General features: G+C 46.8%; 2 protein-coding genes and 1 long non-coding RNA gene across 3 annotated transcripts; 1 reads left to right on the forward strand and 2 right to left on the reverse strand.

Moving 5' to 3' along the window:
- Nucleotides 1-265: 265 nt before the first annotated feature.
- LOC132453864 (ankyrin repeat and SOCS box protein 3-like) lies at nt 266-7,870 on the reverse strand. The gene is made up of 7 exons (XM_060046903.1): nt 7,818-7,870; nt 7,615-7,724; nt 7,262-7,394; nt 6,666-6,843; nt 6,116-6,349; nt 4,537-5,890; nt 266-4,263 (listed from the first exon to the last, which is right to left on the reverse strand). Exons 1-6 carry the CDS (start codon nt 7,858-7,860, stop codon nt 5,224-5,226), a joined length of 1,365 nt encoding a protein of 454 aa, XP_059902886.1. The 5' UTR covers nt 7,861-7,870; the 3' UTR covers nt 266-4,263; nt 4,537-5,223.
- Nucleotides 7,871-8,034: 164 nt separating this feature from the next.
- LOC132453666 (uncharacterized) lies at nt 8,035-8,762 on the reverse strand. The gene is made up of 3 exons (XR_009524764.1): nt 8,704-8,762; nt 8,501-8,610; nt 8,035-8,278 (listed from the first exon to the last, which is right to left on the reverse strand). It is a non-coding gene; the product is annotated as an uncharacterized LOC132453666 (long non-coding RNA).
- A 1,246-nt stretch (nt 8,763-10,008) lies between these two features.
- LOC132453865 (uncharacterized) lies at nt 10,009-11,959 on the forward strand. Its single transcript, XM_060046904.1, has 4 exons — nt 10,009-10,333; nt 10,773-10,866; nt 11,303-11,336; nt 11,518-11,959. The coding sequence occupies exons 1-4, from the start codon at nt 10,030-10,032 to the stop codon at nt 11,887-11,889; spliced, it is 804 nt and encodes a 267-aa protein (XP_059902887.1). The 5' UTR covers nt 10,009-10,029; the 3' UTR covers nt 11,890-11,959.
- The last annotated feature ends 224 nt before the right edge of the window (nt 11,960-12,183 follow it).

The following is a 12,183-nucleotide window of genomic DNA, read 5'->3' on the forward strand; positions in this document are numbered from 1 at the left end:
GAGAATGGTGGAGAAGATGTGATTCTCCACCATTCTCTCAAAAAGCTGAGAGTGTGTGTGTGTGTGTGTATTTTTAGATGCGTGTGTGTGTATTTTTAGATGCGTGTGTGTGTATTTTTAGGCGTGTGTGTATATTTTTAGATGTGTGTTTCAGTGTTTCTTCTAAAGTGTTATTGTTCTTAACCGATTATTATCTAAAACCACCTTTAACATGTGGCTAAGTGACATTCAAAATAAAGGTATATTACGAGGGACAAATACTATTAAAAAAATCCTTTATTTAAACATGCCAATTACAAAATATACATACCATTTCAGGTTAAACATCTTTACAATGGGTCTTGCTCGTTGCCCGAGACAATGGCAGCCAGTGTGTCTCTTGTAACATTACCAGGGGTCTGGTTATCTGCTAGGGGGCCACGGGGAGGTTGGGGGTCAAGCATTTCTAGTTCAGCATCCGCATCTGGCTCTAGCATGTCGCCATTTTCAAGGCACACATTGTGGAGAAAGGCACAGGACGCAATAACAAGTGGGGCAAAAGACGGCCGAACCTCCAGGGCATGGAAAAGGGTCGACCTCCATCGGGTCTTCATCATTCCCAACGCCCGTTCAATGATGCTGCGCCCCCTTGAATGGTAGTAGTTAAAACGCCCCTGTACCTCTCCACGAACGGGCTCCTTGTACGGGGTTATTAGGCAGATGGGCGTATTTAAACAGGGATAACCACCATCACCCAGAAGAATGTAACCAGGGGGAGGGGACCGTTTTGCCGTGTAAAAACTGCTGTTTTTCATTATTCTTGTGTCATGAACTGACCCCGGGTAGCCAACAAATATATCAGGAAATCGACCATCAGAATTACAAATGGCCTGCATATTTAACGAAAAGAACCCTTTGTAATTCAAATAGTCGATTCTGTGCAGTAGAGGGGGCGTGATCCTGACGTGGCAGCCATCTATTGCGCCCACAACATTGCCGAAGGCAGGGCTCCCTGAAATCTGGGCAAATCCTTGCCCAATTGCCTGAAGCTCTCCTGCGTGTGGGAAACAGATGGCTCGCTTCAGGTTGACCCATATGCTGTGTGCCACTCTGAGGACGATCCGATGGACTGTGGATCTTGGCACATTGAACACGCTGGATACAACCCGATACGAAAGTCCATGAGCCAGCCAGTACACATAGATGAGGACTTCGAGGTCCTGACCCCAACCATGGTCCATGTCCCTCCGTAGAAGCCTCTGCAGACCATGCATGGCTCGTCTGCTGAGGCGGAAGTCCCGTTTCAGCTCAAGCTCGACGTTGAACCACAACCGCAGTATGGGCACGTTCTGATTCAGCTTGCAGTACTGCGGAGTGCGGACCCTCGGTCTGGAAAAGGAAATAAGTTCACATCATTTACTCTGAAAATGAGTTTTTACGACTTGCAACTGCGGGGAAAACAATTCCAGATATACATGGCGTTTCCTTCCCCATCCCCAAACGATCCAAATTGTTTGGAGATCGTTTGGGGGGGGGGGGATGAACCAAAAACGCATTAGTAGTTACATACAATGCATGTGTCGCTATTCAGACATGTGTCGCTATTTCTTTTAAATTGCATGATGTATTACAACGGGGTTGAGCCAAGAAATTTACGTCAGTATTTGGCATGTTGTGGCTAGGATAACTACAACTAAACGCATGTAGAACATCTGTTCTACATTCCTCAAACCGATCCACAAGCATTCCCATGCGTCGAAGACATCCTTGGTAAACTCTTCTTCTTCTTGGATTGCTCCGATTGGCGTTCAACCCCAGAAAGATGTTTAACACCCAAGCTAGAGAAAACACTGCAGCTGAAGAAGGCATTGTGAAATGAACCGGCGTCAAACTCGTCGCGTCTGTATATACACGCCGTCGACGACAAATGATGACGTCACAGGGTAGGGTTTGATGACAGGGTAGGGTTGTCCCATTTGTAGGGGATCGGTTAGGGATAGCAATGAGCATGAGCTATGAGGGTAAGGGTTAGGGTTAGGGTTGAGATGTAGGGTTGAGACAGTGAGCAATGGAATGAGACTGAGCCCAAAAATCTAGACCTGGACCGGGATGAACCACCCATGGAAAGGGCCCTTGGAATGGACTGGTGCATAGATTCAGATTCCTTAAAGTTCCATGCTCACGTGAAAATCACCAGGTATCCTCTCGGTCTTAAGCTCGGTATACAAACCTTTTGGATTCCTGTCTTTGTTCATTCTTCTCTTAAACTTACCTGGGATGAAGAGTTTCCAGAAGATGTGGCAAACAGATGGTTCGCCTGGCTGTCTGATCTGAGCCAGTTTGCTAGCTTTTCTGTCAGGAGGTGCATCAAGCCAGAGTGTTTTGGTCCAGTAACGTCAGCACAACTTCATAATTTCTCCGACGCTAGCGAGAAGGGCTACGGCGTCGTCACTTGCCTCCAGGTCGAGAACAGCCACGGTCGAGTTCATTGCTCGTTTCTTCTAGGAAAAGCCAGAGTGACGCCGCTTAAATCATTCACAGTCACACGCTTCAAGCTCACCGCGGCTACCATTGCGGTGAAAATGGATACACTCATCAAGCGAGAGCTTGGGATGGACATTAAAGAGTCTGTGCTATGGACAGAAACCACCACGTGTCGACAATCAGAGAGAACACAAGGCCAGCACCATGTAAGTATGTCAACACAGCTTCTTACCCAGCTGATCACGCATCAAGAGGATTGAATGCAGAGCACTTCATCAAGTGTAAGAACTGGATTGAAGGTCCTGACTTCCTAGCCAAGAGTGAGTCTCACTGGCCTGTCCTATCAGAGTTCTCAAGAGAGATAACTGAAGACGACACTGATGTGAAGCGTACGACCAGTGTGAACATTATAAAGACTGTCGACTCAAGCACAGACCCCCCCCCTTCAAGCTCACTCATCACTACTCCGACTGGCACAGTCTGTAGAAGGCGGTCGCCTGGATGTTGAGGCTGAAGGAGCTGCTTCGAAGTCTGAGCGTAACAAGGAAGACGTTTGAGTCTCAAGCCCAGTCTTCAGAAAGTCAAGATATGAAAATCAAGACAGTTGAGAACCATATGCAGAAATGGAGATCTACCTTGAAAGGAACCCGTTTGGCTGCCAAGGATCTCAGAAGAGCATAAACTGTGATCATTGAGTTCAGCCAAAGTCACACCTTCCATGAGGAGCAGGATCTATATTCAAAACGAAGAGGGAGGCAGGTGCAGTATATCTCTGACATCTTCTGGAAGCGCTGATCCAGAGAATAATTGCCCCTACTTCAAGAAAGGCAGAAGTGGCTGGAAAAGAGGAGTAATGTGGGAGAGGGAGACATCGTACTAATCGTGGATGAGAGGGCTCCAAGATGGGCTACTTTCTCTCCATTGAAACCCACTCATATTTTTCTATCTCATAGGTCCCATGGGCTCTACCGGAAGGGGCGTTACTTCGCCGCTCTATACCGCAGACCCAGACCCAGTACTGAAGGGAAATTAAAATTGAGCAGAAGTACTTAGGCGGGCGGAGCCAGGCCAATGCAGCCCCGGATTTACTTTGAAATGTAATATTTTTGTATACATTTATTCGTTTTTTCTACAGCGAGTTCCCCCCCAAGTTCGAGTTCTGCGTGATACTTGAGTGACTGATTGCTGGGGGGCTCGGTGTGAATTTTCACAGCCAATCAGCATCTTGTAGGCGGGACTAAAAACAAATATGCTTTCTGACGGAATCCGTCTGAAAGCGACCCAAACACAAACAACGCAGCAAAGCGTTTTCTGCCTTAAAAATGATGAACGAGTTTTACTGAACAGATTATTTATTGAAAGTGAATCAGCAGTGCAAAGTATACTCTGGATCGATACAAATACAGTCCTGTTTACCGTTTACATTTTAACATAACATTTTTCTTGAGGCAGAACGTTTTCTTTTTTATAAATAATTATCACATTTATTATTAACACACAAGATGAACCAAAAGCCCTTTTTAACATTACATACACAAACCAAACAGATTATACTATAATATAAGATAAGAACACTTGCAAATTGTCCATCGATCGGATGACCAAACCGGACCAGTTTTTAATCGGATGGTGATCCTGAGTGGGGGTCCCCTGGTGCTTTGATGTCTGCAAACAGCAGGTGGTCGTGGAGAAGAAGAGGAACGGGCAGCTGGGTCACCGCCGGGCTCCTCATCAGCACGTCTGGACCCAGGTGGGCCCGCAGCCGCAGCCGACACACGTGGAAGAGCGGGGGCACCCACTCTACAAGAACACACACACGGTTTGAACTCCACAAAGCAGCGATACACTGAGAGAGAGAGAAGTCTGGTGCGGAGGAGCGGTTGTGATGAGGAAGGTTAAACACACAAGGAAATCAATTTGAATTGGACAAAATCGCTAAATAACACTGTGTGTGTGTGTGTGTGTGTGTGTGTGTGTGTGTGTGTGTGTGTGTGGGTGTGTGTGTGTGTGTGAGCGTGTGCGTGTGTCTCTGTGTGTGTGTGTGTGTGTGTGTGTGTGTGTTGCGGTGCTGACCGAGGTGAGCGGGAGGCGTCCAGGTCTTCATCTTCTGCCGCTGCTCCAGGACGTCTCTCAGCGGCCAGCCCAGAGTGGACCGGTCCACCATCTCTAGGAGGTAGGTGAGCGCCTCGCTGGGGGCTTTCTCCAGACTGGGGGGGGGGGGGGGCAAAGCAGAGGGGTATAAACTATCACCAGAGCCTGGAGATATTAGACACTAGTGTACGGCCGATATTTGCGTTTTTAACGTGTACCGGCATCGGCCGATTTTATTTTCACAGATTTTTTTCACGGCAAGATCTATTCAATAAATGTTCCAGTTTTAAATTGAGACTTGTAACATTTGTTACATCATCATCATTGTGTAATCTTTATGATGTAAATTGAGGGAACAAAAAGCAGTATCCAAATATCGGCTCAAGAAAGTCGGTATCGGCGTGTCGGTCATCGGCTAAGGCTGATGGAAAAGAAACGGTATCGGTATCAGACCTAAACAATCCATATCGGTCGATCCCGATTAGACACTATGTCATAACTATCCTAAACCCAGCACCACTAGCAGACTGGTTTACATTAGATCTGATGACTCCCTCTCTATAGCCTGGAGACCAGACGAATCCTGCAAGCTCATGTTTCTCTGCAGATACGTTCTGGCTCCCCTCCCATAAAAAATGTTTTCTGCCCGGTACAAGATAGACCAACCAATCACAACCGTTTATCTAATATGAGGCGGGATAGTACGATGACGATGCAGAAGGTGGCCTTGTAGGCATTTTCAACAACAACAACAAAGATGGCTGCCGCTGATGTAGAACTAGCCTTGCATCGCAAACTACACCACCCGTCTCTGTGTGGAAGAAAATGGGCTCCCTGTTCCTGCTCTAGGTTGAGTACAAGCTGTGGCTTTAGTTGTCCTTTGTTTGTGAATTTCTTTAAATAAAGTTTGACTGAATAAGAATCATTGGAGTCATTGAAGATTGGTCCGTCAGGTCCCAAAGAAAAAAGGCGTTTCCCATCATGTAATAAAACTGCCCTGGAAAGGATCAAAAAGCCCCTTTGTAAAGACGACCCTCTGGTACGCTGGTGGAGAGAGGTGGAGGAAGTCTTACAAGGCAGGCACCAGCAGAGCGTTGGGGTCCAGCCCGCTCTCCAGCAGGGCCAGGAGCCCGCCTCCGTGGCGTCCTCCTCTGCCGCGCTCACGATCGCCTCCAGCTCCTCGCCGGACAGCAGGGGGCGGGCCCCGGGGCCCTTCCCCTGGTTCTCACACCTCTGGGCCAGCAGCAGTTCCAGCACGCACGGGTCCATTAGACTCAGCCTCCAGCACTCCTCCGTCAGGGGCGCCCCTGCCCGCATCAGGAGGCTCATGCACCGACTGGTGGGGGGGGGGGGGGGTATAAAAGTTTGAAAGATGTGTCTACCGACACCGTAGAGCCGTTGAAATGCACCGTACACCACCGGTTTGGAGTGGGGAGAAGGCTGGCTGCTCAAATAATTAATAACAAAACACTGTTTATTTTCGCCTTACCTTGAAAGGGTGTCCTCAACAGTGATGGCAGGTGTTAACTCGAAGTTTTCAAGGTGTATTCTAGTTTTTTACCTATGATTCAACGCTGGGTCGTCCACCATGTGGTACAAGACCTGGCCCAGCGGGGAATCTGCTCCGTAATCGTCCAGGCACTCAGAGTTTTCCCAGCCGGCCTCGAGGCTGAAGCCCTCCTTCAGCAGGACCTCCAGCATCTCGGGCTTCTCCAACGCTAAGAACACGGGGCTCACCTCCCCCTCCCCGCTGCCCAGGCCCCGTCGCGTCACTGCCGCCAGCCGCCGCAGGATGCTGATTGGACGGAGGGAGATGGATACAGGTGGGTCAGGGCCGTACCAGTGAGTACACACCAGTGATCACCATGCTTCATTCGGAGCGGGAATATCCAGAATCATGCACAACAACGTATAAAGTTTTCATTTTGGCTACATCTTGGAATGTTTCAAATATCCTGCTCTAAACATTGCCAAAATCTATAACAGAATATATCACGCATGACGGAAAAATGACCACAAACGACTGGTGTACTCCAGCACTTGTTAGCACCCCTACCTGTGTTTCATATTCAGTGAACATTGGAATCTCTGGGTTACTGACGTGGACTCACTTGAAGTTTTCCCCCACAGCGGCAGCATGGATGGCGAGCGGAGGCCAGTATTCGCGGCACTCCACATTTGGATCGGCTCCGTGTTTCAGCAGCGCATCGACACACGGTTCCGACTGAGCCTCCGTGGCGACCAACAGGGGAGTGCCGCCGTCCGTCGCTTGGATCTCAACGTTTGCGCCTTTTGTTAAGATAAGACAAAGTTTCACTCCACAGTTTAGGGAACTTCTCCAAGGTGCTACTGAGACTCTTAATGGATATTAGAATATTTACAAAATAGCATCTAGAAGCTCTCACACTGCCCCAATTAACTCCAACATCCAACTTTAGAACGCAGCCCGAAGTGACCCCCAAATTCTACCAATAGCGTATATAGTCGCCAACAAGAAACGTCCTACGACATACCAACGTCAGCGTGCTCTATCTGGTGATGGTGGTTAGCTGTGGTCAGATTACTTTTGTTGCCAAATTTATAGAATTGGTGTTGGCCAACATTCTGTAGTTGCATGTTGGGAGTTTTCGGAGGCAATTTGCACCTTAAGGGTGACAAGGGTGGTCTGGCCTTGATCGACTGCTGCCATAGGGAGATGTGAGCTCACCTGCAGCGGCCAACATCTCCAGACATTCGTGGTGACCGTGCTCAGCTGCTAGATATAAGGCCGTCTTCTGTTCCACGTTGCGAAGGTTGAGCGCACCAAAGCGTAACAGCATGGAAACTAGCTCACTAGAACCCTGAGAAGGTAATAGAGAGAGAGAGAGAGAGAGAGAGAGAGAGAGAGAGAGAGAGAGAGAGAGAGAGAGAGAGAGAGAGAGACCTTTTATAAACTGGTGGCTTGGTTATTGTACAACTTCTATGCAAGAAGTAGAATTTGCTTTTAGACAAACTTAAACAAACTTCCAGCCCCTAGCTGGTGTTTAGAACCAAGAGGGCAGTAAGGGTGTGAGGTTCTACCTGAGCGGAGGCAAGGTGAAGGCAAGACTGCCGAGAGGCATCTGTTACATGGACTGCTCCCCCCTTTCTAATGAGCGCCATGGCCGTCGCTGGTTTATCGTTTGAAACGGCTGTACACAGAGAAAAACAAAACCATCACATCAACACCCTCCCGCAGCAACTAGCCAAGTGTTTAACTGTAGGAGCGCAGGCTAGGTCCTCACCGGCGAGGAGCGGCGTGAGGCCTGATGCGTCCTTGACGTTCATGTTCGCGCCGGCGGTCAAGTGCCCCTGACTGCAGCCCGCAGATCGAGGAGGAGCTAAATGTGGGCGGGCTTAAACGTTTAACCCCGCCCACATTTAAGGAAAATTCCGCGCAGCATCATGGACTCAGACGGAAATACGTTCTCCCGCTTTCTGCAGTTGGCCAATTGGTGTTGGCCAACATTCTGTAGTTGCATGTTGGGAGTTTTCGGAGGCAATTTGCACCTTAAGGGTGACAAGGGTGGTCTGGCCTTGATCGACTGCTGCCATAGGGAGATGTGAGCTCACCTGCAGCGGCCAACATCTCCAGACATTCGTGGTGACCGTGCTCAGCTGCTAGATATAAGGCCGTCTTCTGTTCCACGTTGCGAAGGTTGAGCGCACCAAAGCGTAACAGCATGGAAACTAGCTCACTAGAACCCTGAGAAGGTAATAGAGAGAGAGAGAGAGAGAGAGAGAGAGAGAGAGAGAGAGAGAGAGAGAGAGAGAGAGAGAGAGAGAGAGACCTTTTATAAACTGGTGGCTTGGTTATTGTACAACTTCTATGCAAGAAGTAGAATTTGCTTTTAGACAAACTTAAACAAACTTCCAGCCCCTAGCTGGTGTTTAGAACCAAGAGGGCAGTAAGGGTGTGAGGTTCTACCTGAGCGGAGGCAAGGTGAAGGCAAGACTGCCGAGAGGCATCTGTTACATGGACTGCTCCCCCCTTTCTAATGAGCGCCATGGCCGTCGCTGGTTTATCGTTTGAAACGGCTGTACACAGAGAAAAACAAAACCATCACATCAACACCCTCCCGCAGCAACTAGCCAAGTGTTTAACTGTAGGAGCGCAGGCTAGGTCCTCACCGGCGAGGAGCGGCGTGAGGCCTGATGCGTCCTTGACGTTCATGTTCGCGCCGGCGGTCAAGTGCCCCTGACTGCAGCCCGCAGATCGAGGAGGAGCTAAATGTGGGCGGGCTTAAACGTTTAACCCCGCCCACATTTAAGGAAAATTCCGCGCAGCATCATGGACTCAGACGGAAATACGTTCTCCCGCTTTCTGCAGAAAGCGGGAGAACGTATTTCCGTCTGAGTCCATGATACTGCGCGCTTTTCTGCCTAGAGGTAAGTTGCCGCTCTTTGTTCGTGTACATTGCTTGCTATGGGCCAGAAAAATACCTTGATACTTGCCTTTGTCAAACATTTATGGAAGCTTTTTTCTTTTCTTCTTTACAGATCAAAATTTCTTGCCTTGGGTGAAAATAAAAATCAATGATGCAAAGTCTTCTGTCTTTGGTTTATTTGAATTAGCTAATATAATTGAGTGTACGAAATAATATGTGTCTAAACTAAAAAAGACATTTGAAATGACAAGTTAAAAGTAGGAATGTCTCAGTCTATCAAATGCATGTACCTTTTTCCATATTATTGTGCTGTGCTGTGCTGTATTGATGTTTGAGAATGTGCTGCCGGATCTCCGCCACCAGATGGCGCCCGAGAGGGTAAAACCATGATACTGAGTCCATGATGCTGCGCGAAATTTTCCTTAAATGTGGGCGGGGTTAAACGTTTAAGCCCGCCCACATTTAGCTCCTCCTCGATCTGCGAGCTGCAGTCAGGGGTTACTCCCGGCGGTCGCCAGGAGCTTCACGACGTCCGTGTGGCCCTTGGCTGCGGCCATGAACACCGCTGTCTGGCCGTTGGTTGCCCGTGTGTTCACATACTCGATGAAGACGCCAGAGGCGGCTGTAAAAGGCATGATGACAACTTTAAATAAGGAAAGGCGATAGATACATAAGAACTTTATTTCATCCCCTCACTCACTCACTCACTCACTCTCTCACTCACTCACTCACTCACTCACTCACTCACTCACTCACTCACTCACTCACTCACTCACTCACTCACTCACTCACTCACTCACTCAGTACTTGCCTGCCATGCTGAGGACCTCCCGGACGCAGCCCGTCTTGCCATTGTAAGTACCATATTGGCTCGGCTACCAGATCGGCTCGGGGTCCGTCGTCTGCTGATTACGTTACACAATATCATTGGCTGTACGCTTGAATGGGCGTACATTGTGATTGGCTGTACGTCGGACAGTTGTGATTGGCTGTTTTGTGCTGTAGCTCTGGCTGTAGTCATAGCAACCACCAGGCAACAGCGAGCACATGTGCGAGCGCGAGTAGGTCTATGGCTGTGTCCCAATTCCTAGGACGCATCCTTCGAAGGCTGCATTCGAAGGATGCGTCGACGCCGATTGCGTCACAGCGTCGCGCCAAGTGCTGTCCCAATTCCAAGGGTCCTTCAAATGCGGCCTACGAATGCAGCCTTCTTTTCCCGGATTTGAAGGATGCATCGGCTGTATCCTTCGCGGCCCAACGTATCCCAAGATCCTTCACGGCCCAACGTATCCCTCCCAAGATTCATTGCGCATTCAATCCAAAAAATAAAACAACAATGGCGGAGAATGTGGATTTGACTTTTTCATTTAAATGTAAGTATTTGGTTTCCAGTCACTCGAGTATTTAACGATACAAATGTTAAAATACTAATTTGTATTGTTAAAAACACAAATAAGTTATCCTTAAAACTTATTTCATTAAAGTAATAGGCAATATAAGTAAGGTAACGTTACAGTTAGTGAAGCTGTAACGGTAACTAAGAACACCCGTTAAGCCCTATAGTTTTAAATTTAAGCGGTCAAAATGGTTTTATTTACCGAAATTGGGGCGATTATATAGATAATTTGCTATTCTGTAACGTTAGATAATTGGACCAACGCGAACACAGGTTGTGGACCCTGGTTTTTTTCAGACCGTAACGTTACAGACGTTGGGATTGATTACACAGCTAACTTGGTTATTTTGCTATTTAAGCTGCTTTTGTTTGTTAGTGTAAAGTAAAACTAATTCTAACATTTGGTTTTGCTTTAGGGAGCAAGGAGCATACTGCTCAATTTATCAAACTCAGGGGGGAGAACGACGAGCTCTTCACCGGGGTGAAACATTCGGCGAGTGTGGCTTGGGGGTAAGGAAACAATCGTTTATTTATATCGTAAGTTAGTTTATAAAAATTATTATAGGCCATTTGTATATCTACATTTGACCATCTTGTAAAGGTTAGTTAAATTAGCCCTCATTGAAAAGCAGGACAGATACAACATCCACAGAAATCGTTTACTACGATGTCCTATTTTGGGTTATTAAAGAAAGACAAAAAAAAGTCACAGCTCGCATCAGTACTAGACAGCACTCGAAAAACACACAAAGAAAAAGGGTGTTTTGACTTCTACTGGTTGTCTTATTATTATGGGCTTCATATAGGATGAGGGCTAATTTAAATGTAACCTTTACAAGATGGTCAAATGTATATATTATAAATGGCCTATTGTTAACATGGGCTATTAACATGATTGATAAATGTGTCTCTTGTTTTCTCTGATTAATAATCTCTCTGTGTTTAGGACAATTCTGGAGAAAATAGGCCTGCAGGGGAATGTGACTCCCCTGCAGGCAAAGAAAAAATTGGATAATTTAAAAAAAATATATAAAGTATGTACAGGTCATTTTAAATATACATTATTTGTTTTAACCATGCAAGTTAATAAACACTTTTGCTGAAATTTGTTTTGATACTGCTGTTGTTGTTAACTGCCATGATTGATTTCCTCTGCCTTAGGATTGCAAGTATCCAGGGTCAGGAGAGGGGGTAGGTGGGAAACCCACTGCTGCCACTTGGCCCTGGTTTGTCCTCATGGATGAGGTATTGGGACAGAGGCATTCCACCAACCCCCCTGTCCTAATTGCCTCCATCCCTGAGGACACACCAGGGCCAAGTACGGCAGTGGTGGATTTGGAGGTGGAGGAGAAGGATGAGGAGGAGAGCAGGTCCAGGAGGAGGTCCAGAAAGAGGGACAGAGAGGACGAAATGTTCGAATTGATTAAAGAGGACATGAGGCTGAACAGGGAGGCAGAGGAGAGAAGAGCCCAGGAGAGCAGGGAGAGAATGGACCGTTTTTTTTCAATTTTGGAGCGTATTGCTGACAAATAATTTCAGTTCTGTTAACATTGTTTATTATTATTATTTAACTTATTTTACTATTTATTATTTAACTTATTTAACTATTTATTAACTCACTTTTTTATTAACTATTTATTATGAACTAATTTATTTGTATAAAACATGTATAAAACAATAAAACTATTTACAACAAAACATTCATGTGACTATTTACAACAATTATTATAAAACTACAATATAAACTTATATATATATACTATATACTTGGAAAACTACTATATACAAAAACATAATGATTCAGCAGAGCAGGGAGCCCCTGGTGGT

Source organism: Gadus macrocephalus, chromosome 3 (assembly GCF_031168955.1).
Source record: "Gadus macrocephalus chromosome 3, ASM3116895v1".
Lineage (NCBI taxonomy): Eukaryota > Metazoa > Chordata > Actinopteri > Gadiformes > Gadidae > Gadus > Gadus macrocephalus.

Coding starts and splice junctions, on each gene's coding strand:
- LOC132453864 (XM_060046903.1), bottom strand. CDS start 7,860: ATGAACGTCAAGGACGCATCAGGCCTCACGCCGCTCCTCGCCG. Junction 6,350..6,665: donor GCTGTGGGGGAAAACTTCAA/GTGAGTCCACGT, acceptor CCGTCCAATCAG/CATCCTGCGGCGGCTGGCGG. Junction 5,891..6,115: donor GACCCAGCGTTGAATCATAG/GTAAAAAACTAG, acceptor CCCCCCCACCAG/TCGGTGCATGAGCCTCCTGA.
- LOC132453865 (XM_060046904.1), top strand. CDS start 10,030: ATGGCTGTGTCCCAATTCCTAGGACGCATCCTTCGAAGGCTGCATTCG. Junction 10,334..10,772: donor TTTGACTTTTTCATTTAAAT/GTAAGTATTTGG, acceptor GTTTTGCTTTAG/GGAGCAAGGAGCATACTGCT. Junction 11,337..11,517: donor AAATAGGCCTGCAGGGGAAT/GTGACTCCCCTG, acceptor CCTCTGCCTTAG/GATTGCAAGTATCCAGGGTC.